Source organism: Mobula birostris, chromosome 31 (assembly GCF_030028105.1).
Source record: "Mobula birostris isolate sMobBir1 chromosome 31, sMobBir1.hap1, whole genome shotgun sequence".
NCBI lineage: Eukaryota > Metazoa > Chordata > Chondrichthyes > Myliobatiformes > Myliobatidae > Mobula > Mobula birostris.
Window position 1 is genome coordinate 19,769,789 of NC_092400.1, and position 27,301 is coordinate 19,797,089.

A 27,301-nucleotide genomic window follows, 5' to 3' on the forward strand; every position below is an offset into this window, starting at 1 on the left:
TTAAATTAAGTTCTTTATTAGTCAAATTGCATACATGAATTTCAAAAACATACAAAATATACAAAGCAAAATGAAAAAAAACTATAACAAGGCAGTTGGCAGGCAATGACACAAAATTGCTCAATCTCCCTTATATGCAAACTTCGTTGTAGACAGGCTGGGCACTACAAAATACTCAATTCATATCCAGCACACACACTCAATTAGTAACAGCTTACCAGTACTCCACACCACATGATAATCCACTAAATGTTAAAAGTTTCATGAGACTTATAAAAGTGATAGGAAAAGTTTAAAATAGACTTTGCACTTCTTTTCCAGCATATTCTTGATTTAGTCTGGCTCCAAGTAACTTTAAATAGGCTTAAGTTATTTGCATTTTTTTTTGCATCTTAACATATGTTGTGTTTGTTTTTTTACACTGATTTAAGGCTTCAGAAATAAGCAATGATAAATGTTAGTAAATTGAAAGATTCTATTCTTCTACACCATTTAACATAGCCAAAATTATTGTCATTAATACAGTCAAGAATAATGTTCTTGGTGAATTTAACAAGAAAACTTTAATTTCAATCTTCTTTCCATCAAACACCACCAAAATTAAGACTTAAAAACGTGCACTGCCCGCACAACATACTGTCGACAGATAGGGCATTCATTCATGCGTTTTCCACATTTAGTGCAGGTAACCATGTGACCACACTCCAGCAGAACACAGTCTATCACAGCATCCATACAGATCCTGCAGAGATTCTCATCACTCCCTAGTTGCATCTTTTCTTCAACTGAAAAGTAAACAGACGAAAGATTACCATGGAAAGCATAAACAATGCAGAAAGCACAAATTGATGTTAGTTTCACAATTTATAGCAGCATAACTTCTCACTAAAGATGTATAGTGTTATCTTGATACATTTAGTCTTAAGTCATTAAGTTCTAGCATTTACTGTACTGTCATGCAATTTCACAAATTTATCAATATGGAAATTAGATTACTTCAATGGTTCAAATCCAACTATGCAAATCCAGTATTTACAAAGACTTCAATTCTCCAGGGAAGGTTATGCAAGTTAGCTAAATTTACAAGTTTGACATCTGGAATATCAGTTGTTAAATGTACCTACTTATAACAAAAACAAATAACTTGAAATCTCAATGCATATGAAAATGCTCATTTGATAAATAAAAATTAACTTGCATTGAAAGTTTCTGCATTTTCCCCTCAGTAACTATGAACCCAGGGAGACTCTTGATCATTCTGTCAGTGCAACAGCTCAAAACTCCAGAAAATCATCCTGTCTCCAGACATGTCAGAGTGTCACTAAAACTAACAATGGAAATAACCTGAAAATGTGGCTATGTCCTCATAACAAGAGCAACACTTTATTTTTTAATGATGTCATGGATGTTAATTTATACAGAGATCCTGGGATTAAGGAAAAACTCAACCAAGAGCTCAGGAAATAAGAACAGTTACATTTTTAAAACATGTTAAAATTCAGAATGTATTTTTATATTAATTTGGAAGTACCCTGATCAAAATATTAAAAAATAACTGGTTTATGGATGCCAAAAAAAACTCTACTTGCCAGTAGCTTCAGCTTGATTATTTCCATCTTCCACTGCAACAAAAAAATTTGAAAGTCACATTTTGAATTGCCAATAGGTTTACAAAACTATTTTGCAAAATTTACAAACTTACAATATTTGCGATTTTCTTCCATTTCTCTGAATAACCTGATCACTCTTTCCACCAATTCCCATTTTTCACAACAGCCCGAATAACTGACAAAGTTGCGAGCCAGTATTTCCTTCAGCTGACGAACTGTCAATGCTTCAACCTCATCAGTACTGGATAGATCTGACAGTGAGACTCGTGTATTTTTAGGTTGATTGTCGTCACTTGTCCTATATGCCTGCAACAAAAATAGCGCAGAATCACACTCAGGTTTAATATCACTGGTATTGGTTTTGAAATTTGTTGTTCTGCAGCAGCAGCACAGTTCAATACATAATAATATAAACTACAAATTACAAGGAAATATATATTAAAAATAAATGAGCACAAAAAATAGAAGTGAGGTGTTGTACTGTACATGGATTCATTGGCCATTCAGAAATCTAATGGTGGAGGAGAAGTTGTTCCTAAAACATTAAGTGTGCATCTTCAGGAGCTCCTGTATTTTCTCGTTGATGGCAGCAATGAGAAAAGGGCATACCCTTTGTGATGGGGCTCCTTAATGTTGGATGCCACCTTTTTGAGGCATTGCTTTTTGAAGATGTCCTCGATGCAGGTGCCCATGATGGAGCTGGCTGAATTTGCAGCTTTCTGCAGATTTTTTTGATCCTGTGCAGTGGCCCTTCCATACCAGATGGTGATGCAACCAGTCAGATTGTTTTCCATCGTACATCAATAGAAATTTGCTAGTATGCTTGGTGACATAGCAAGTCTTCTCAAACTCCTAATGAAATATAGCTGCTGTCGTGCCTTCTTTGTATTGTATCAATATGTTGGGCTCAGGACAGATCTTCGGAGATGTTGACACCCAGAAATTTCAAACTGCTCACCCTTTCTACTGCTGATCCCTCAAACAGGACTGGTGTGTGTTACCTCAACTTCCCCTTCCTGAAGTCCACAATCAGTTCCTTCATCTCACAGGCATGAGTGCAGGGTTGTTGATGCCACATCACACAACCAGCTGATCTACCTCAATCCTGTATGCCTCTTCATCACCATCTGAAATTACGTCAACAATAGCTGTATCATTGGCTATGCCTAGCCGCACAGTCATGGATGTAGAGAGAGTAGAGCATCCTTAAGGTGCAGCAGAGTTGATTGTCAGCAATGGGATGTTATTTCTGATCTGCACTGACGATGAGAAGGTCAAGGATCCAGTTGCAGGAGGAGGTACAGAGGCTCAGGTTATGGAGCTTGATTAATAATGAAGCTATGATGGTATTGAATGCCGAGCTACAAGCAATAAACAGCAGCCTGAAGTATGTGTTTCTATTGCCCAGGAACCGGAAGCTGCTCATCCTTTCCATCACTAACTGGTATGTGTTATCCCAACTTTGCCTTTCTGAAACCCACAATCAATTCCCTGGTTTTGCTGATGTTGAGCGCAAGATTGTTCCTGCAACACCACCCAACCCATCTCACTCTTTTACCATACATGCAACTGGGAAGACTAATGGAATATTGAAAAGGACATGGAGTATCAAAGTAAAGTTTTGACCCCAGCCAGAGTACTGCAAATGGTTTGGAGTCACCATATTTGAGAAATGCCATGTTTGTATTTGAGACACTGCAGTGTTCACTAGGTTGATGCATGAAGAAAGATTGCCCAAAACCCATTGCTGTATAGAAGGAGGAGACATGATCTTATGAAACAAAATTCTTGGGGGGGGGGAGGAGTGGAGGGGCGAGAGTGGATACTTCATAAGGGTATTGAGAAAGTGGGGGGCACTATTTCTGAATAAGATTTGCACATTTCAGACATAATTGAGGGGAAATTTATTTCTTCAAGGGATTGTGAATCTTTGGAAATCTCTTATCACCAAAGTCAGACTCTCAATACGTTATGACAGACTTAATATAAAACACTTAATATACTATGATAGACTTTTAAACTACAAGGAAGTCAAGAGATAAGTAAAGAGTAGAAAAATTATGTTGAAAATAAGACTAAATCAATCTTCTGAATCAGTTAGTGGTGAATCTGTGGAATTCGTTGCTACAAGCAGCTGTTGAGGCCAAGTCATTGGGTATATTTAAGGCAAGTTGGTAATTTTTTTAAAAACATTTTCCTTTGCAGTTCCCTAATTTTACATGTTGGAGGCTCTACAGTTGACAAACTTAAGTGAGTTGAAAATATGATTTCAAATCAAAAAAATTCAATGTACCTCAAAAACAGATCTTTAAAAAACTCATAAATTTTCAATGAGGAAACTTAAAATTAGGCCTCCTTTGGGCTCTGGGGGTTCCCACTGGCGATTTTTAGAAATGAACATCCTAAGTATAATGCTAGTTCTAACTTAGGATTATGAAGACACACAGTCCTCTTTTATTGTCATTTAGTAATGCATGCATTAAGAAATGATACAATATTCCTCTGGTGTGATATCACAAAACACAGGACAGACCAAGACTGAAAAAACTAACAAAACCACATAATTATAACATATAGTTACACCAGTGCAACAATACCATAACTTGATGAAGAACAGTCCATGAACACAGTAAAAAGTTCAAAGTCTCTCAAATGTCCCACATCTCACGCAGACGGGAGAAGGAAGAAAAACTCTCCCTGCCATGCCCGACCACAGTTCGACTCTGAGTCATCCTAAAACTTCGAGCCTCCGATCAGCTCTCCGACACTGAGTACCGAGCACCATCTCTATCCAAATGACTCGACCTCAATCTCAGTCGCCAACAGCAGGCAAAGCCGGGGATTTTGAGGCCTTCCCTCCGGAAGATTCTCGATTGCGCAGTAACAGCAGCAGCGAACTTGCAAACTTACATGCAAGATTTCAGATTTCTAGGTTATTTCATTACTGAGCTATGCATGCGACAGATGTATTCTGTTATATACAGGTATTTCCTACATCAGAGTTCATATAGTAACTTTCCATAACGTGAAGCTGCGTCATTGTGTACCATCAAGAAATGAGAGTTGAAAAGATGGAACCTTTCCTCTCACCCACCTCCTTCCCTCTCCCCAACACAGAATGAAAAATTTGCTCATGAAATCTATTTCTCAGATTTTTGGAGTGAATTTGTGAAAATGGCAAGGGCAAACTTCCATTACCTGAACAGCATTAATGAAGGGGGTGCTGTATCTTTCAATTAGAGTAACAGGCACTTAACTGAAATACATTTATCACTCTGCTTACAACCAAAAATATTCAATAAAGGTATAAGTCAATTTTCTCCATCTATAGGTAACAATTTCTACCTTGAAGTGTTAAAAACACATCTTCACCTCATTACCTACTTTTTAAATTTTAGAACTAAAAGCACTTATTTCAGTGAATCCATTTTCTTCATTAAGTTAATTTGCTCCCAGAAAAAGGAGATCCCAAGAGATGCATGTCTCACACATTAATTATGCTGCAGCCTTTTTTGGGAGATAAAAGATTAGCATTCCTCCTTCTACTCTTGGTAACTTGGTTGAACCAAGTCTGGCAAGGACTGCTCTAAAGGCAACTCATGACATAAATGAAACTGTAAAGATCAATTGAAAGGATATTATCAAACAGGCAAAATCCTGAGGGAATATAGTATGGTGAGTAAACATGTAAAGAACCCTGTCACAGCACTGAAGATCAACACTTCAAAACTAAGCATGCACCAGCCAAGCTTCAGTAATAGTTACAACATTGAAAGTAACTTAGATTTGTCCTGTTCACAAAATCCAACTAATTATATGACCTTTCCATCTACCTCTCAAATTGATGGAAGATGTCATCAACTATGCTAGCTGGTGGCATTCACACCCTCATTAACCTGTTCGCCCATCCCAGTTTGAGATATACCAGCACCACTGGCTAAAGACTGCTTCATGGTCCAAAAAACTGAATTCCAAAGATCAGGAGAGAGTGACTGCCTTTGAAGAGAGCATCAAACCGTACTAGCAAAATGAAGTCAACAAGTATCAAGGTACAAAAATGGTTGTGAGCAATTTGATGTATTAGGTTAAGTGCAGTTGCACAGATTTAGTTGTTTTGTCAGTCACAAAAGATTTCACTCCCTTGCTCAAAATAATGTTTAGTGGTGAACCATAATGATTCTGCTCAACATGGTGTTTGGTGGCGAACCACAAGGATTCAGTAAAAATCTTATTCCTGATTGTTTCAAGGACCTACCAACAAACTTAGATGTTGCACTCTTTGTTAACCAGTCAGGAGAGGTCTTTGGTCAAGCTTTGATCCAATTTCTTATGTTTCCTGGGATCTTGGAGCAACAGGGTGTTATATGACCTTTTGGCTTGTATTAGAAGGCTCCTGAAAAGCATAATGGATCTTACCAGCTGATGATGAATTCAGTGGCAATCAGCACCCATCATAGTTCTTGTGATGCATACATGTCAGTTCCCAACCCAACACGTTGAGAAATTAGGATGATGCAGTGTTTTGAACTTTGGCATTTCCAGATCTTTAGTCATCCAATTGCAAAAAATAATTTAGCACGTTTGGCAAGGAAACACCCACTGGAATTAGTCTTTTCTGCTCCCTCTTTACCACCACTACTATTCAGAGGTAGACCCACACCAACTCTTCCATTAAACGCACAGAGCTATACTACGCTCATCCACGCTGACCAGGTTCCTAACTGAGTAACTCCTATTAAGTCCCAAGGAGGAGGATCCATCTGATGACCCTTAGGGATCGTAATGAGGACTGAGACTCAAAAAGAGCTCTTTTTATTCTTCCTCAGCACTAAGCGTCGAAGCACTGACAACCTTGGTAACTTATTAGTCAACTTGAGTCTCAGTCATGAAACAACCAGTACCTTTAGTTGGTAGTTCCAACATCCAAATCTTTATGATTAAAGAAAACAGTACTGTGAAAGTGCTTCTTATGTTTTATACTGCTTTTTAATAGAAAGTGTAGCCTCTGCTCCTTTTCGTCATTGTTCCTCCCTGGTCTACCCTGTCTCTCATGCTGTGATGTTGACAGAATGCCACTGCAAGCTCTTACGCAGGGGTTCTCAGCCTGGCGTCCATGGAAACCTTCCTTAATGGTATTGTCCATGGCATAAAAAAAGGTTGGGAACTTCTGCTCTTGTGCATCAATTACTGACCTACATTCCAATGTTTGTGCATTAAAAGCTGCATAACTGATTTTTGTGTTTTGAACTGCAGTTCAGGGATGATTCCGAGATTAGTCAGTCAGCCAGGGTAAGTGAGACAGCCAACATCACAAGTGAAGGACACGTACAGTCGCAATCTTTCTCACCCCATTTTCTTTTAGCTATCTTGTCCTACATTGGCAACCTGCCAGGAATTGCCTCCAAATACTAAAAGGGATGAGAAACATTTTCAACTTTGCCTGTCTCCATGTCACAAGGACATTAATCACTAACTCTAACCAAGCCGATGTTTGTACCGTTATAATAATCAAAGGAACCTGTGCGGATGACTTAACCTCTTAAAACGCACATAGATATCTGAGATTCATCATTAATATCGAAATAAAATTGTTAAATCAATCTGGACCTCATCAGCCTATGCCACCATCATCCATCCAGCTTGATACAGAAGAAAACAACCTGGATAGTCTTCTTGTCCAGAAATCAAATACTGACAAAGCTATCCTGCATAAAGTCAGATGTGCAAATTCTGCCTATGGGAAGCGAATGCACCATATTTTCAATAATCATGATCTCCAAACTACAATTAAGTTCTGGGCACAATGTTATGACCACATCAACAATTCTTAATGAATTCAAAGTGGTTTTTGAATCACGACCTTGGAACAATATATCAATGCTGCCTCTGACAATCAGAATCAAACAGGAGGACCACATAAATGCCCCTTTTTTCTGTCCAAAGAAAACACTACTAGTATTGACACGACGGTTCTTTAATATCTGTTCCACTGAGCCAGTAATTGTGCACAAATATCAAATGAGACCATTTACAAACAAGTTCTATTCAAGGTTAATCGAGACAAAAAGAACCTTAGAAGCCAAAAGCAGCATTACAGAGATACTTTGAAAAGAATAAAGAATTGTTATTAAATAACATTGAAATTCAGTATATTCAAATAATGCAGAAAATACACAGGGATCCTCCCAATCTGGAGAAATTTAGCTTCTCAGGGATTTTCACCTAAACTACATGCATATCAACAGTCTTTAGAGCATGCGCAAATGATTCATCAGGTGGTAAGTGAATTATTCAAGATATGTTAAAGATAATTTGATACTTCCTTGTTATTTAGAAATAACATTTTAGAAAGGGTGTAAATTTAATAAACTAATTGAACTGAGTTCAGGTTATCAACCTAATCTCCATTAAATAGTGTATTACATAGAAAACAGGTGTAGGACATTTGATCCTTCGTCCTTGATCTGTCATTCAATATACTAACAGCTTTTCTAAATCCAGTAGCATACTTCCACTTACTCCCAATACCACTGATGATTTGTCTCCTTAAATCTATTCAGCAACTTTGCCTCCACAACTTTCCACAGTAGAGAATTTCACACATTCACTGCCCCCGGAGAAATTTTTTATCATTTCACGTTTAAATGTTTGTAAATGATAAATAATTTTCCTGAATCCTGAGACTGTGGCCCCTTGTTCTAAATACCCACCAGCCAGGTCTGCCAATATATAAAAAACTCAGCATTTAAGTGGTCACTGATGCAAAATCCAAATCTATTACCTGATTTTGTTCTGCTTCAGATCTTCTATCCATTTGAAATGATGCTTCTTCTCTCCCCTGTTTACACATGAATGAGAAGTTAAATATATATCTACAATGCATATATTACAGAAGTTCTACAAGATTGTTCCAGAGAAGTTAATGATTGTATCCCATTTGATTATTTTTAGAATTATTTTATAACATGCTAGTGGCATCAGCACCAGACTTCAAGGTGAGTGCTCCTGAGTTCAAATCCAGCAGGCTCCTTTCACACTCCAGCGAGCAATTTGGCATCATAAAAAACTCACAGACAAAATGCTGAGGAAACAGCAAGGTTGCCGCCCGATGCGCCACAGGACACGGAGAGGAATAACAAATTCTACAACCGGAAAGTAATGTCACCAAAGCTAAACTGTGGCAAGTAAGGCTAGACTAGCTTGAGGACACAGATTGCACAACACAAATGTTACAGCTCTAAAGTAGACCAAAACAAGATTCAGGATTTATAAAAAGAAATGTTTATACTATGAAGCAGAAAGAGATGAGAATCCAGTCATCAACATTTATTATGATGCCTTGAATGGAAAGGAGCCTTCACCCAGAATTAGGTTTATTATCACTGTCCTATTAAATGTAAAATGTCATTTTGCAGTACAATGCAAAGGCATAAAATTACAAATATATAAGTAATGCAAAATAAAAAGGAACAAGGCAGTGCTCAGGGACTGTATAGATTTAACAGTATAAATATGAGATCATAGCCCATTTAACTCTACACCAGACTAAGTTGTGCACAGTAAAACATAAGACATGTTTATCTAACATCCTGAGTTTTTCCAGTCTCAAAAATCGTTAATTAAAATAGTACAATAATTTGTTTGCATTAAACCTTATTTTTGGAATCAATGAGATTTCAAAAATGGAAGAAATCTTGTAAAATGAATGAGAATTTATATACAGTAATGAAGCAGAACAAAGATGCAATGAACATCAGGACACACCAGAGAACAGGCAAGATAGACATCTTCTATTCTCCCATTTTAAAGTATTTTCAATCTCTGCCATAGCTATGAAAAAGAATGTTACCTGGAAGATCATAGATGCAATAACAAAAAACCCCACAAGTTTCAGCTACAAGCAAGTCATTTGTAAAATAAAATGGTAATTAAAGGCTTATGCTTCTGTGTTTGCATGGGAAGGAAAATTGTAAAGAATATTGCCCACGACTTTTTTCATAAAACCTGCTGTTCAAGTTATAGTTTGTTTACATTTCCAGGTTCTGAAAAAGATTAATCTGTAAATTCAGTGAGTTTAGAGATTGATAAAGATCCAAGCACTCCAGACCAACGCTCCAGCCAGCCTACAGACTAGATTCCGGCCCTGGCCTCACTTTGAACATGCACTCTCGACTCCCAGCTCACATTTTAGATTAATGAGAGAGCCTGCCAGCAAATAATCAGGACTTTCAAACAACTGGATGCCACATTATCAATGTTTTATACATAACATTTACCATTCAGCAGAAGGACCACACAGGTGCACAGGGTTACAGACTCAACCAGCTCCATCACGAGTACAACCCTCCTCACCACAAGAACAGCTTCAAAAGGTAGTGCATCAAGGTGACATCCATCATTAAGGAGCTTCACCATCCCAAACATGATCTCTATGTGGTACTACCATCAGGGAGGTGGTACAGGAGCCTGAAGACCCATACACAATGATTTATAAATGGTTTCCTGCCATCACATTTCGGAACAGTCCATAAACACTACCTCATTATTACTTTTTCTGTATTGTTATTTTTGTAGTTTATAGATTTTTATATCTTTGTACTGTACTGCTGCCCTACAGAATAAATTTCATGTCATGTCAGTGACAATACATTATTCATCACATGACTTAGTAACATCCAAAATGGCAGTAAGGAATGAATAATAACTGCTGTACACTGGTGTTGTACACAGCCCTCGGAAATGTACCTTAAATTGATCAAGAATAAAATTAATAGAGAAACACTAAATTACAAAACGGATGTTTCAATATCACCCAATTTCAGCAAACTAAAATATTTTTAAAAGAACAAAAAGCACATTCTCAAAGTTGTTTCTTTATCAAATTAATTGTGGGAAAGAAAAGCAATGAAATACCTGGTGTACCCTTGATGTCCCTGAGCTTGGTCTTTGATTGGATGAAATCCCCTGAGAAGGTGGTGCTGCAGAGGCTGAGGTGGTAGTAGTAGTGGCAGTATAAAATTGTGAACCCTGTGATCTCTGCGAGTGTACACTCTCTGTGTCTACACCATCAGCACCTGATCTATGGTGGCTCAATACAAGCTGCACCAAATCCTCCTTCTCGCAACAAGTGTCTATGGGTATGTTTCTCAAGTTAAGGTACTGACGTAGATCTTTCACCTTTAATTTCATAAGCTCATCATGTTGAAAAGAAGTTCGTTGTAGCAATTCACACGTACAACATCTCCGTAGATTTTCTTGCATCACTGAACAAAGTATACAGAAATTCCTCTTGCAATCCTTACATGTATACTAGTGAAGAAAATAAATGCTGTTAGGCAGTATACATAACCAGAAGACTTGCTGAAGTAAGTTCATTGCTGTTTTAAAACCAAAATTTTCCTACATTAAGATGAAGAGGAAATTCAACAGAGAAGCTCAAAAATTAGACAGATTTCCTTTAGGGGTAAAAGAAAAAAAAAATCCTCATCAATAAGAATCTGGGAAGTTAATGGGGATATAGGATGAATAAAGTGACATTAGCACAGATACACTTGTTGGGTTGAAATGCCTGTTTCTAGGACTTATGATTCTAAAGTAATTTATCTAGTTAGTAAATATTGAAATATCCACTAATCAATAAGTTATCTATTCTGTAAAAGTACATTATCCCCACATACAATGCATTGTATTCGATGATACATGACTAAGTGACAAGATATCTTTTAAAATGATTATGAAACACTTCAAATGCCAATTTTTCTGAATAAATCCATGTTCCTTAATTACTATTTTTTTTTACTATGTACACAAGGCATAGAGCCTTGAAAAAGTGTTCAGCCCCACAACTATTTACACATTGAGCTAATTTACAAAATATTGTTCGTCAAATCATAAGAAAAATTCCACAACTTGTCAATTTACTAAAAATTAAAAACCAAAACTGTGAGGTTGAAAAAGTTTTCATCCCCTTTGTAATTACACTAACTTTCCTCAGGAGCAATATATTACCTTACCAACTCACCCAATTTGTTGATGTAGAAAATTAGACGTAAAAATTGATGTAAAAATTTTCAGTGAATTCACAAGAGTAAATAACTCCTCTCTCTGCAAGGTCTAACAATATGGTAGATTTTCAACAGACCAAAACAAAATTAAGGACAAAAGAGCATTCAAGACAAGACAGGGAAATATATAGAGAAGCATAAATCTGGGGAGGCCTTACACAAAAAGGGTGCTTACGGTAGAGTGGCAAAGCAGCAGCAGCCCTGGCTAAAAAAAATATCCTTGCCTGTAAAGACTTGGCAAAACATCCAGTTTGAAACGACTTCAGTTCACACTGTAAAAATGTCAGGTTGCACAGGCATTTTAAAAGCTCAATTCCAACAGGGAAGTTACAGGCTATTGTCTGCCATGATTGTTTACCAGAACATCTGTGATTAATAAAATATTCAGATGTTTTATTTGTGAGTTGAGCTTTTGAAATGCCCATACGACCTGGCATTTTTGCAGTGTGAACTGAAGTCTCTACTGGGCAGGATTTTTACGACGAAGCATGTACAGGCCAAATTGAGGCCACAGAGTCCAGGCTGGAGAGCAGGGAATGAGCCAAAGCATGGCCATTGCTGGAGTGTCCTTGGAGGTAGTTCGATGCGACAGAACCGAGGCGAGGCAAGCAAAGTCAAGGCAGAGTCAAGGTGGAGCCTGGGCCAGAGAGTGAAGAAAGACCCAAGATTTGATTGATTTAAGCGCCGAGCTAAATTGGGGTGGCGGGATTCGTGTCAGAGAGCATATCGAAGCGATAGGACAAGGGTTTGAAAGCAAGGAAAGATCTGAGGTTTGGACAGGCCAGATTGAAAAAGATCAGGGTGTTGGGGCTGGAGGTGAGGGATGGGCCGGCTCGGCTTGCTGCTCTGCGATGTTTACTCATCTCTGCACTGAGCTGAGGCTGTGGCCTGCAACGAACGGGCTTCTGAATCAGCTGTGGTATCACTTTTATGAACTTCAGTTCTGAATGCTATTTGCTTACTTTTATTGTTTGCATGATTTGAAAACATTTAGACATTAAAGTAGTTCATATGCAGTTGGCATAGACCACAGCATTATTTATTGTACTCTACTACTCACATATGGCCTTGTATCCAACATCTACTCACATATGGCCTTGTATCCGACTTTCTACTCAAACCTTGTGCTTTCTCAGCTTTAGTGCAAGAACACCAAATTCAATTATGCCCAAGATATAAAAATATTACCCAATATACCTTCTTCCTATAACGAGTAAATGTCTGACCACAATCTTCGCAGACTAGATCTGGAACTTCAGTCGATGGGGATGGGTATGAGGAATACCCCGTGCTGTGGGCAAATCTGAATGGACCTGCACCTCCACCGAATGCAGGCTGCTGGCCGCGCACAGTTCCAGTACCCATTACTTCATTTATTAAACCACAACATGAAGCCCACATCGATGTGGCCCCAGCCTACAAAAACAGAAAAAAAATTCATACTTTACTTAAGTACATTGCTAACAGCACACTGGTCAACAAAATCTATAGTTCAAGAACCTCAAAATTAGTTACATTAATTAGATGACATCAGAAATAAAGAAAACACAACATGCAAAGCATGGAAATGTATGATATATAATTCACTTAATCTGGAAATTTTAGGAACTGGACTAAGGAAAATAAATTTAGTAAAAAAGCAAATCAAAATTTGCAACTTAAGGTTGTTCAATTTTTCCCTCTTTATATAATGACATACTTCTGCTCCCAGAGTAGTCAACATAGTAAAACTCCAATAACAGAGCACCAACGGAACCTTGGATTTTCTAGACTATTAAATGTTACTACTAGTAATACTGAAACTTACTTATAATTTCTCTGTGTTACAGTAATATAATAAATTTTGCAGCAAGCTAGGCAGCTTAAAAGGAACTGGGAAATATACACTCAAATCTAGGTTTCAGCTGCAAACCTACTCACATTTTTGAGCCCTATTTCAGACCCCAATCTTAACTTTGGCCACACATTCAATCCAGAGGCTAAACCCCACCTGGCAGCACTCCAGGCCCCCAGCTTTCACTGTACATTTCATTTGCACTCTGAACCCTTTCCCCATAGCTCACATTCTGGACCAGATCCTGAACAATAAGAATCTCTGAAGGTTATTGGAGCGTTGAATAGTCATCTAGAAAACATTGATTTGTAATGCCCAATACTGACCATTCTTTTATAGTCATACTTCACGGAAATAGGCTCTTTAACCCAACTGATCCATGCTGACCAAGACTACCATCTAAGTTAGTCCCATTTCCCCATGTTTAGCCCCTATCGCTCTCAACCTTTCCTATTCATGAGCTGTCCATGTTCCTTTGAAATGTTGCTAATGTACCTACCTCAGCCATCCTGTGGCAGCTTATTCCAAGTATCAATACCCTCTGGGTGAAAGAGTTGTCGCTTAGGTTCCCATTAAATCTCTCTTATCTCACCCTAAGACCACGCCCACTAGGTCTCAATTTCCCAACCCTGGGGAAAAACACTCTGCACATTGACCTCTGTTCCTCATGATTTTTTTTTCCACCTCTGTAACACAACCCCTTATCCTCTTGTGCTCTAAACAAGAACAGTCCCAACCTCAACCTCTCTCATAACTCAACCCTCGAGTCCCAATCTTCATGATTCACCTCTGTACTCTTTCCAGCCTCATGGCATCTCTTTCCTACATCAGAGTGATCAAAACTGAACATAATACTCCAGTTCAGCTCCACCAATATACAACTGCAACTTACATCCTAGCTTCTATATTCAATGCCTTGAATGAAAGCTAACACGTCAATTTTTATAGGAGTACCATTGAAAGTGTCCTGACCAGCTGGATCACCATCTGGTATGGGAATTGAAAGGCATCTGACCACATGTCCCCAAAAAGGACTGCAAGGACTGCTAAGAGGATCGGCAGGGTCTCTCTTTCACCTATTAGAGATATTTATCAGGAACGCTGCATACACAGGGTCTTAGCATTGTCAATGATCTTTCCCCATCCGTCCAACAGACTCTTTGACCCCACCCCCAACCATCAGGCAGGAGGTACTGTAGCATTAGGATAATAATTGTCCAGGCCATAAGACTACTGAACTCCCTGCCAGAACCCAGGTCTCATCATGTGTGAAGTGCCAGTAATGTTAAACTGTTTACTTATTGACTTGTATCTTTTATGCACCTTATTATTTGTTAATTGATTTGTGGTAATATTACTCTGTGTGTGTGAGTTATATGTACACTGTGTTGTGCACCTTGGTGTGGAGGAATTTTCTTGCATTTGGCAGTGTACATATGTATGGTTGAATGTCAATAAACTTCAACTTGAACTTGACATCTTCACCACACTGTCTACTGCGACAGCACTCTCAGAGAATCATCTACCTGCATTCCTCAATCTCTCCTTTCTACGATACTCTGCAAGGTCACACAGTTGACTGTCAAAGTATTACCCTGATTTGTTGCCTTTCCAAAAGCAACACCTCACACTTATCTAAAGTAAATTCCATTTGGAATTCCTCAGCCCACTTACTCATTTGATCAAATCCACATAATCATCTTCATTGTCTACGATACCACCTATTTTAGATGTCATCTGCAGACTTACTTACCATGTATTCTGCATTCTCACCCAACTCATTAATATACAGGACAAGTGACAATGGGCCCAACACCTAGGAAACAGCATCAATCACAAGCCTCCAGTCCAACAGACAACCTTCCCCCATCAACTTCTGCTTCTACCATCAAGCCAGCCGTCTCTCCAGTTAGCTAGCTCTCCCTGGATTCCAGACAAGATAACTTTCCATATTAGCCTACCCTGTGGAATCTTATCATAGTCCTTACTGAAGTCCATATCTACCATCTTGCCCTCATTGACCTCGTTGGATATTATTTCAAAAAAAAAAACAAAACAAATTCATGAGACATGATCTGCCACACACATCTGCTATGTTGTCTACTCCTAATCAGTCACTGCTATCTCTCAGCATACCGTGCTGTAATTTTCCCACCACTGATGTTAGGTTCACCAACCTGCAGCTGCTTGGCTTGTCCTTGTAGCCATTCGTAAATAAAGATTTGTTATCAGTTGCTCTTTAACCTTCTGGTATTTTACCCATGGCTAAAGAAAATGCAAATATCTCTGACATAACCCTACAACTTCAACTGCAACTTCCCTGTCCTAGGAAACATTTGATCAAGCTATGGATATTTACCCTAAACACAAGAGATTTCCAGCAGATGCTGGAAATCTTGAGTAAGAGGCACAAAATTCTGGAGGAACTCAGGAAGTCATGCAGCATCCATGTAGGGCAGAAAACTGTCAACATTTCAGGCTGACATCCTTCATCAATACTGGAAAGGGAGGGAGCAGAACCCAGGATAAGATAGGGTGGAAGAAGGTGTACAAGCTGGCAGGTGATACACGAATCCAGGAGAAGGGAAAGGTGGGTGGGCATGGGATAAAGTAAGCAGGTGGAAGGTGATAGGTGAAAGAGATAAGGGGTTGGAAAAGGACTTTAATAGGAAACGGAATGGAAGAAAGGGAAGGAGGAAGGGAATGCAGAGGCTAGAATGGGCAGATAAGGAAAAGGGAAGTGATGGGGAGAACTAGAATGGGGCATAGAAAAAGAGAAAATGAGAGGGGTAGGAGAAATTAATGCAAGTTCAAGAAATCTATATTTGATGTATTTATCCACCTTTTATGCCTTAAGATTGACAGTATTTCCTCTTTTACAATATATTCCAATACATCACTATTCATTTTCCATAGTTCCTTAGCTTCAGACAGTTTCCATGTTTAAAACAGATGAGTACTATTTATTTAATACCTTTCCCATCTCCCTTGGTACAAAGGACCACAATGATCCTTAAGGGGGCCTATTTCCTTCCTAGTTACCCTTTTGTTGTTAATATAGCTGTAAAACCTCCTGTACCTTATTTGTAAAAACTATCTCATAACCTCTTTTTCCCTCCTGTTCCCATTTTGGATGTAGATCTCTTACTTTCCTCAAATAATTTGTTTGATCGTGGATGCCTATACCTAACAAAAACTTATCTTTCTCCTGACCAGTGCACCAATACCCTCATCTTTCAGGGTTTGTTAATCCTGCCAATTTTGCCCTACTGTCTAGGAGGAACTCCTATATTGTTACAGATTGATGATCTTTTCATTAGAACTAACCAGATCCGATACAAATCTGAAAGACTGACTATCTGAAATAGTCAAATTCAGCATTGAATCCTGGGAGTTGTAACATGTCTAGCCAGGAGCTGAAATGTTACTCCTTAGGTTATTTAGACTTCTTTGGAAGACTGGAAGAAGCCAAAAATTGATTCAAAGGGGAAGCAGGCTGAAGAATTAAAGTCCAAGATAATTGTAAGCTTTGGATCACCTTGGTATTCTAAACAAAGCAGTCATACAATCTGCAATCTGTTTCACCAGTGTAAGGGATACCATAATATGCACACCAAATACATGTGCATAAAACCAACTAGTGAATAAATGCTTGACCTGAAGGAAATGCCTGGCTCCCAGAATGGTGGATAGAGGTAAAAGGCAGGCTTTCCATTCCCTGCAGTTGTATGGGAAATGACCACAAGAAGGGAGAGTGCATGTTAATGGAGATCGATTTGTGAACTAGGGATTTACAGAAGGAACAGACCCTTCAGTATTCTGAAAACTGAACAGCATAAACAGTATATGGTGGTGACAGCATTGAAAGTGCCACATGATCCATTAATTATGGAGGTTGGTTGGGTGGAAGGCAAGAGTGCCCTTCCCTTGCTCGGGATAGGAGAATGTGAGAACAGAAATATGAAAAGTGGAACAGAAATAGTTGCAAAATGTTTCATCTATTAGAAGGAAAGTCAGGTTCAGGAAGCGTGAAGTGGCTTGAGGTATTCAGGGCAATTTCAATTATTGATCATTCTTTTCAAAAATTAGGCAGGTTTTTGGATAAATCTTGGGACCTAGTGCTTTCTAGCATTGTATCCAGTACTATACAACTGTATAACTTTAAAGGCAAGTGTACTGGAATATCTAACAACTTTCTTGATTCAGCAAGTATGCTGGTAGGCTTATTTACTTCAATGTTTCAGTTGTTATCTGGTTTAGAAGCATTTATACTTAATGTAAGTCAAGAAAACCCCATTTTGCTCATAGGTGACAAGGCAAAATAATACTTCTTTGAGTCTACTGTACTGTGGAATTATTTTTCCCCAAACGGAGAACTAATCAGCCAGCTGACTTCAAACATACTCACCAATGTCAAAAATCAATTTCTTTTGGACTCAAAACAATCCCTGCCATTTTAAAAATGTGATTGAAATGCCAGTAAAGTTCTGCAGTTTATTTTGTCTTTCAGAAGAATTTTTGCTTTGCATAATACTCTTAATATGGAGTAACTTTTTCATAGGCCTAATAACAATACCGTGCTGTCTAGCAATATCTACTCCATAACATACTGCTACTGAAAATTCTTCATGCTTTTTCATGTATGATGGAATATTGCAAAAAAGAGGCTAAATGTATTGAGTGTGTGTTCATTGAATCTATCAAATAGTCCAAGAAAACAGGAAAGCAATAGTAAGGATGAAGCTTTATTCCGTCTCAGTCTTGATTAATAACATATACCTGACATCAGATTCCTTCTTCTCCAGCCATTTACCTTTCCACCCACCTGGCTTCACCTATCACCTTCCAGCCAGCCTCCTTTCCCTCCCTCCTTCACCTTTTTATTCTGGTGTCTTCCCCCTTTCTGAAGAAGGGTCTTGGCCCGAAACATCAACAGTTTATTTATTTCAATACAATAGATGCTGGCTGATCTGCGGAGTTCCTCCAGCATTTTGGTTGTGTTGCTTTGACCTTCCAGTATCTGCAGAATTTCTTGTGTGCATGACATTTGAGGCCCATATCTCAAGATATTTATTCAATTACCTTCACCTCCCCTTTCAGTTGAAAGATAAAACCATACAACCATAAGAAAGGGGAGCAGAATTAGGCCATTAGGCCCATTGAGTCTGCTCCACCATCTCATCATGGCTGATCCATTTCCCTCTCAGCCCCAATCTCCTGTCTTCTCCCCATAACCCTTCATGCCCTGACTAATCAAGAATCTATTAACCTCTGCTTTAAATATACCCAATGACTTGGCTTCCACAGCTGCCTGTGACAATGAATTCCAAAGATTCACCACTCTCTGGCTAAAGAAATTTCCCATCTCCATTCTATTTGGATCTCCCTCTATTCTGAGGCTGCGTCCTCTGGATCTAGACTCCCCCACATGCCAAAACTTTGTTTATCCATCTTTTCATTGGAAATTGGCTGTTAATACTATTACGGATAAACTCTTCTCAGGCTTCCAGCCAGGCACAGGTAAAAATTTTAACTGACGTCTCGATGACAAACTTTGCCACCTTCATCAGGGATGATGTCTGGACACGTCTAGTCCGGTGGTATTTATACCCCCATGGTCCGTCCTACCTGATTGGATGAGGACTAATCAATCAGATTTCTGCTGTCCCACCTTGTTTACAATCAAATTCCAGTTCTTACTCAGAGTGAGACCTTAATCTTTGTTAAAATTCTTTTTTATTCTGCTACCCCCATCGATTTCTCCAGGTAACCAAATGGATACACCTCCTGTACTCCTTGAAGCCAGTTTCCACCAATATATGCTGCTGCACATTCACAGGGAATCCGGTAAACACCAGCCATCCTGAGTCCCACATCATCTTTGACCCACATAAGCTGTGATTTGAGCTTCCTTATGGGTTTGTGGATGGTATTAATCCATTATTTCTCCAGAAACCTGGCGATCCTTCCAGAAACCATGGAAATACAGGGAAGACAGGCGGTAGCGAAGCGTTCCTCCTCATTGTTAGTCCTGCCAAATGGTCTCAGCCCAAAATGTCAACTGTATTTTTTTTTCCCCATAGATGCTGCCTGGTCTGCTGAGTTCCTCCAACATTTTGTGTTTTGTTTTAATAAAAAGTATACAGGATTCCAGCTTTTATTAACAATCACAAAGGGAGTTACAACTAATTTTTAATGCCTTAAACACCAGCACAGCTAGAGTATAGGGAGTATCACAGGGTTCTTTTTCTGAAATCTGTTTGCAACCCAAACTACCTGTAAATCGGAAATGAATGGAGAGGATGAGAGAGAGACAGAGAGAGAGAGACAGAGACAGAGACAGAGACAACCTCACTAACTCAATAAGTGAGGAAGTGAATCTCACTTGTTGCAGCTGTTGCGGGGGGGGGGGGGGCAGAGGATTGTGGACTGCAAGCTCTCGGAAATGTCCCATTCCCAACCAGCCGCAGTTCATTTTATTTATTCAGTGTATTTAGTGACGTTCATTTTATTTATTTAGTGACACAGTGCACAGTAGGTCCTTCTGGCCCTTTGGGCCACTCTGCCCACTAACCCCCAACAAACCCAACTAATCCTAACTCAATCTCTGGAAAACCTACAATGACCAATTAACAACCTTTGGACTATGGGAAGAAACTCTGGAGGACCTGGAGAAAATCCACAAGGGGAGGATGTACAGAGATTCCTTACGGAACGGCGCTGGAACTGAACTCTGAACTGTAATATCATCACACTAACCAATACACTACTGTGACACCCACAGCAGCCAGTAAATAAATCCCAATGCCAAGTATGGGCTGGCCATAAGAAAGCTGGGAACGATCTGTATAGTTTGTTTCTGGGCATCACATTTTAAGAAAAGTGAATAGGTTACAGAAGGGGCAGAAGAGATTTACTAAAGCAATGTGATGAATAAGGGGGATTAATTATTTGGATAGATTAAAGAAGCTCAAGTTCCAGAATCAAGAAGTGAGAACCTGACAAGTATATAAACCATGACAGAACAATCACAAGGAAACTGAAAAAGAACTAAGAGGAGATTTTAAAAAAATATATAGTGAATGGTTACTATCTGGATTGCTCTGCCAAGGAAAACAGAAGAGGCTTCATGGGCACTTTAATCATCAATACATAATGGACCAAGAATTCCTAAATGAGATACTTGCTGATCAGTACAGACATGGTAGGAGAATGGGTATGTTTCAATGCTGCATATATATCTATTGTAGTCACAAAAGATCAACAGAACTACTTGCTACTCCTATCTCCAAAATATTCAAGTCAATCATTTTTCTTTCTGACAAGCCTAGCATTAAGCTCCTTCTTTAAGACTTTGGGAAGTCAAGTTCTAAGAGGACATATAGAGTAAATGACAGGACCTTAGCAGAGTTGATATGCAGGGGACTTTCGGATGCAAGTCCATGGCTCACTGAAAATGACGACACAGGTGAACATGTTTGTGAAAGAGGCACTCAGCATGTTTATCTTTACAGGCCAATGCACTGAGTATACAGTACTGTGCAAAAGTCTTAGGCACATAGATATAGCTCGGGTGCCTAAGACTTTGAAACAGTACTGTATTTGTCAACGTAGAGCAGAGAGCGAGTTTGAAAATCTGGCAGAAGTGAAGGATGTTGGGAATGGCAAGGGTGGAGTGCTGCAGGAGGGGGGGTGGGTTGGGCGGCAGAGGAGTAGCAGGGGGCAGCCCAGATGCAGACACATCCAGCACTGAGACGTCAGGCAAGGTTATTTGATTCCAAACAATTGGTTTACTGATCATGACACAAATGTCTCTCTGGTGCTTCCCGCTCCCTCCCACTTTCTTCCTCCTTTCCCAACCATGATTCCCCTCTCCCAACCCTCTTCCCAATCTCAGTCCACACGAGACCCATATCAGTATCAGATTTATTATCATTCATGTCATGAAATTAGTTTTTTTTTGCGGCAGGAATACAGAGCAATACATAAAATTACTACAGTGCTGTGCAAAAGTCTTATGCACTAATATATATATATGTAAATAAAAGGCTTGTGCACAGTACTGTAAGAATTGGATGTCAGTCAGGTCACACTCAGAATATTGTGTGGTAGCAAAAGAAAAAGGACGGGAGCAATTCAGCAAGATACTGCCTGGATTGGAAGGCTATAGTTACAAGGAGGTATTGGATATGACAGGTTTACTGTCACTGGAATGCAGATGGCTAGGGGTGACCCAAGGCTTATAAAATTATGACGGACTTAGATGCAGTAGACAGCCCATCTTCTTCCAAGCATGTTGGAATCGAAAACTGGAGAGCATAGATTTAAGGATTAAAGAATATCTGAAAAGGCAAGATGGTCCACAAAGAGAGGTTGCTGTAATGGAACATACTGCCAGAGGAAGTAGTAGAGGTACATATAACTACAGTGTTTACAAATTATTTGGACAGGTACTTCAAGAGGAAAGGAGTAGAGGGATATGGGCCTAAACGTGAGTAAATAGGATTATCCTCACATCAGCCAAGGGTCTATTTCCTTGCTGGACAACTCTGACTCCGTATGACAATTTAACACTTCCCCAGTCTACCACTAATGGGCAGCATTCAAAATAAATTATCAAAGTACATATACGTCACCATATACAACCCTGAGATTTGTTTCCGTGCAGGCATGCTCCACGTCTATAATAGAAAAATAACCATCACAGAATCAATGAGAGACCACACGAACTTGGGAGTTCAACCCCTGTGTAAAAGACAACAAAATGTGCAAATAAAAAAAATAATAAAAAATAAATAAGCAATAAATATCAAGAACACGAGATGAAGAGTCCTTAAAAGTGAGTCTATAGGCTATAGGAACATTTCAAAATTGCGGCAAGTGAAGTTGGGTACAGTTATCCACTTTGCTTCAAGAGCCTGAAGGTTGAGGGGGTAAAACTGTTCCTAAACCTGATAGCGAGAGTCCTGAAGGTCCGTACCTTCTTCCTGATGGCAGCAACATGAAGTCAGCATGTCCAGGGTGGTGGGGGCACCAAATTATGGACAATGCTTTGCTGTGACAACGCTTCATGTAGATGTGCTTAATGGTGGAGACTGCTTTACCTGTGATGAACTGGGCCGTATCCACTATCTTGATCCTGCTAAGGATGCCGGTTATCCATCATTAATTATGGAATTTCCCTGTAACTAACATATTACCATTCCCCTTTTGGACATACTTAATTATCCATCCAAAAGCCTTTACACTTATTTTCACAGGCAGCATTCACACATAAATAGGTTCTACGTCTGTGGATACTAATTTGCTTCTCACAAGCTCATATTATTCTCCACATTTGTATTCTGACCTCCCTCTTGTTATGACAAAAAGCAAGGTGCAAATTGTCACTCCAGTTTAATGATTTTGAGACACAGATTCAAGATGGACATGTGCTACAGAAATTCAGTATACTTTACCACCAGGCTAAGTAACATGGGGTGTTAAGATCTGATTTCTGACATTATGTATGTGATCAGAAAATAAGTCAATTCTACTATATTAAAACAGCAGTGCTTTGAAATGTTGAAAGCAACTGACACAAAATGACAGTTCATATGAACTTGACACAAGATAGACTTGTATAAACCAAACATCTTTCTGACCAAATTCCAATCTTTACACTCTGTTTAAAAAAAGTTCCAGTTTAAAACATTCCTAATTAAACCTAATTTCATTAGAGTTAGTCCTGACAAAGGGTCTCGGCCTGAAACGTCGACTGCACCTCTTCCTAGAGATGCTGCCTGGCCTGCTGCGTTCACCAGCAACTTTTATGTGTGTTGCTTGAATTTCCAGCATCTGCAGAATTCCTGTTGTCTTCATTTTAATAGCTTGCTTGGACTGCGAATTACTAATTATCGCGGGCAGTTTTAACATTTCCCTCGTATAATTCACAAAAACATCAGCTGTAGTAGACTTGGAAAAATGTTGAGGGATAATGGGAGCCGGGGTTGGATCATATCAAAAACGAAATACGTTGAAGCTATACGTGCCTACATGACGGTCGCCATCATAAAGTTATTCCATGATTAAAAAAAGACACACAAGGCAGTCAGCATTGTATACATGTCAGAAAACAGGCATTAACATCCCACATTATTTACTCCTCTATCTTCCATTCTCATAAATCTCTATTTTTTCCCCCTGGAGTCCAGTGCAGTGAGCAGTTTGAGGGAGAGGTGGTAGCTGACCAAAGTCAGAGGACGTGAAGTTTTACAATTTCCAGGGATACGCGCGTCCTCTGATAGATATCAGAGAGAGGGAAAACACACACACACACACACACCCACTCGGGCCCGAAACTGACTGGGAAGAAGTCTCCCTCTCCCGCCATCGCTTTGAATAACTCAAGCAGGTACCACGCTTCACTTAACCTGCATTTCAAAACCGAAGTACAACCCCACCCCGCCTCCTTACACTTGCCCTGCCCACGATCGCCAGTTCCACAATGAGCGGGGCTCCGAAGGGACTGTTGGATCTCCCCAGCCCTCCCAACTACTTCAGGAGCTTCTGCGCACAGTTGCCCCGTGACAGGAGTCAATGAACGACGCGGCCAGGCAGCCTCACGCCGCAGGGTGCAAACAGAACAGGTACCTTCATGACAGTTCTTGTGCCTCAGGCCCCCGTCCGAAAGCTACAGCAACATATTTATCGGAGCCGCCACCGCCGCCGACAACCTTGCGGGGAGGGGGGGGGACTCAAGCTCGGCGTCCGCTACGCGGCCCGTGCTGCAACGCTCGCTCCATCCGCGTCACGCCTGATTGACCTCCGTCGCAGCCAATCGGCAGGGAGAGCCTCGACCCACAGGAAGTGACGCCGGCCGGACAGGCCCCGCCCTTGTTCGGAGGTGGCGGCGGCGGGGGTAAAGGTGAGGGCGCCTGGAAAATCTGAGCATGGCGGCGGAGTGAGGGAGCTGTTCTGCTTCGAAATCAAGTTAAATTTGTCTCACTCCCACCTGCCCCTCTCGCTGCTCGGTTGTTCTTTTCCAACCCACGCTCTTTCCCTGAATCTGGCGCTAACATCGATGTCGAAGAAACGTCATAGTAGGGCGGAATCTTAATTTAGCATTATGATGTGTTAACATCAACAATATGATATGCAGACGACACCACCTTAGTAGCAAGTGCTGCAGAAGACCTACAAATCCTCCTAGACAAAGTAGTACAAACAAGTGCAGATTTTGGTCTAACCATCAACTGTAAAAAAAAACCGAAATGTATGGTAATATCAAAACAGCAGGATACTCCCAACTGCCAATTGTACATCGGTAACCAACAGATTGAACAAAAAAAACCTGCTTTAATTACCTTGGTAGTTTTATACCACAAGATGCCAGAAGTAAAGTAGAAATAAAAAGAAGAAATGCCATTGCCAAAACCAACTTCCAAAAAATGAAACCCATTTTTACTAACAGACACATTTCTATGACAACAAGGCTTAGGCTACTAAAATGTTACATCTGGTCAATCTTGCTGTACACTTCTGAGCATGGACTATAACACCAGAACTCCAAAGAAACTTAGGAGCAACAGAAATATGGTTTCTTAGAAGAATACTGAAAATATTATATAGAAATAGGGTAACTAACGAGACAGTACTCCCAACGTGCCCATACAAAAAGATCTTTAATGAGAAAATTAAATAAGAGGAAACATAATTCCTGGGCCATGTAATCAGGAAGGGAGAAATATAATGCCTTACATTACAAGGCCATGTGCCTGGGAAACGCGGTAGAGGAAGGCAAAGAAAAAAAATATACAGACACTGAAAAAACGTGTGCCTTGCGTGTTACACCACTTGGGTGATCATGGCTCTTCACATTGAAAGATCCCTCACAACACATGTCAGTGATAGGACTCCGATACTATGACCAAGAAAGCAAACCAGCACCTCTACTTCCTCAGAAGATTAAGGCAAATTAGCAGTCATCATTGATCCTTACCAATTTTTATAAATGCACTATAGAAAGATCCTATTTGGACGCATCACAGCTTGGTATGGCAACTGGTCTGCCCAAGACCATCATGAAAACTATCCTTGCCTCTTTGGGGTCTGACTACACTTTTCTCTCCTTCGGAAAAGCATCCAACATAAAGACCGTCTGACCCTGGACTTTCTCTTTCATCAGGCAAAAGATACAAATGCATGGAAACGTGCATCATTGGCTCAAAGCTTAGTTTCTACCCCACTGTTATACTACTGAATGGATCTCTTGTACAATAAAGATTAACTCCTGATCTCGCAGTGTACCCTATCATGGACCTTGAACCTGCTCTGCTCTTTCACAGTACTTACGACATTGTGTTACTTTTTCTCCTTGTACTACTTAATGTTCTGATGTTTTGAAATAATCTGTGTGGCATGACAAACAAAGTTTTTTTTCACGGTATCTCAATAGATCTAATGATAAATTAATTACTAACTGATCTGTTGACCAAGATCATTCCTCGCCACTGCACTAAACCCTTCTCTTTTTAATAGTGCTATATCACCCACTTTTCCTTTCCATCCCAAATGTGAAATTCCATATAATATTTAGTTCCCACTTTGAACTATTAAATCATAACTGCTCACTTCTCTTGTGCCTGCAGTTGTTCTGTATTTTAACCTTTTTTTCCGGCTCCCTAAGCTTGGCTTGTAGGACCTCAACCTTCTCTTTCCCCGTCCAACCGTACAGATATGGATGACAACACCTTTCTCTTTCATGGTGCTCTGTAGCCAATCAGTGACATCTTCAAACCTGGAACTGGGAGTCAATATGCCACCCCGAAGTTATGTCTAAGGCCACAGAAACACTTTCCACCTAACTCCCGAATACTCAATCATTATTTGCTCTGTCACTCTTCTTTCTTTTGCAGTTGAGGCACATGGGGTATGCAAGATTGCGAATAACTCAAATCTCTGGCACTACCTACCTACTCCAACTATGACTAATACCCTCTCTATCTGCTCAAATTTAAGTTGCGGCGTGACCACCTTTACACAGCTGTTCTCCATGAAATTCAAAACTGAATGAGCTACAGTGACTCTGACAATTCAGGCCCAAAATGCTAAACTCAAGCGACTGCAGCAGAAGACCGTTTCTGCACGTGGTTGTCTGCAAACACTGGAAGCATACATTCAACATGGTGCAGAAAATGCACTCTATGCAGCCAAGCCGTGACGCTGTTCCTCACCACACTAAATAATCTGCAAGCTATAAAAGTGATGATGACTCACCACCCACTTGCATTTACAGAATATAATTAAACTGAAAGCCAATGTCGAGATTCTCCCGAAGTTACTACTCACCGAAGCCTCCGCTCTGGAGATCACTGTAATCAAAGAACTGCGCCGTGGAAACATCTTATCCTCCCAATTTAAACTGCACAAGTCGCCGTTGGTGTATCAACTTCAAACTGCACGGGTTCAGCTAATTCGCTATTCCTGTGGAGTACCTTCCACCTGTACTGTTAGCTTTTATCTCCCTATTGAAAGTGCTTGATCAGCTGGCCATTTCCCACAGCTCTTTATTTGCACTTCAGTTTTCCGTGCCCTTTTCCTCTCTGTAAATGCCCACATTAATATATCAGCCAGAAATATCTCTCCCAATTCTGACTGGTTTTTGTATCTCCTGCACGTATGTTGTGTGGCCTGCAGAATGTTTTCAGCGTTTTCTATTGTTCACATTTCCAATATCTCCAAATCGTTTTTTAATTAATCTCCACTAGTATTTACCCAGGCGTTAAGCGCCAGGTACTTTCGGTGCGCATGCG

The 27,301-nt window shown here is 39.8% G+C and overlaps 2 protein-coding genes across 7 annotated transcripts in view; one reads left to right on the forward strand and one right to left on the reverse strand.

Annotated features, from left to right (window-relative positions):
- LOC140190877 (E3 ubiquitin-protein ligase RNF34-like) lies at nucleotides 1-27,279 on the reverse strand. 5 transcript variants are annotated; one of them, XM_072247805.1, is made up of 8 exons: nucleotides 24,141-24,302; nucleotides 22,145-22,189; nucleotides 12,872-13,090; nucleotides 10,524-10,919; nucleotides 8,392-8,448; nucleotides 1,703-1,916; nucleotides 1,590-1,622; nucleotides 1-785 (listed from the first exon to the last, which is right to left on the reverse strand). In XM_072247805.1, the coding sequence occupies exons 1-8, from the start codon at nucleotides 24,144-24,146 to the stop codon at nucleotides 601-603; spliced, it is 1,155 nt and encodes a 384-aa protein (XP_072103906.1). In that variant the 5' UTR covers nucleotides 24,147-24,302; the 3' UTR covers nucleotides 1-600. The 5 variants fall into 5 exon arrangements, with proteins under 5 accessions (XP_072103906.1, XP_072103907.1, XP_072103905.1 ...); XM_072247806.1 differs by having other exon boundaries at nucleotides 22,145-22,253; XM_072247804.1 differs by lacking the exons at nucleotides 22,145-22,189; nucleotides 24,141-24,302 and adding an exon at nucleotides 26,838-27,279.
- anapc5 (anaphase promoting complex subunit 5) overlaps nucleotides 23,979-27,301 on the forward strand; it is a 35,896-nt gene continuing 32,573 nt past the window's right edge. Inside the window, exon 1 of one of the 2 annotated variants that reach the window (XM_072247800.1) lies at nucleotides 23,979-24,414. The gene's annotated coding sequence lies outside the window, so the exon portion shown is untranslated. The remainder of the gene's footprint in view (nucleotides 24,415-27,301) is intronic. The other variant, XM_072247801.1, reaches the window with a different exon arrangement.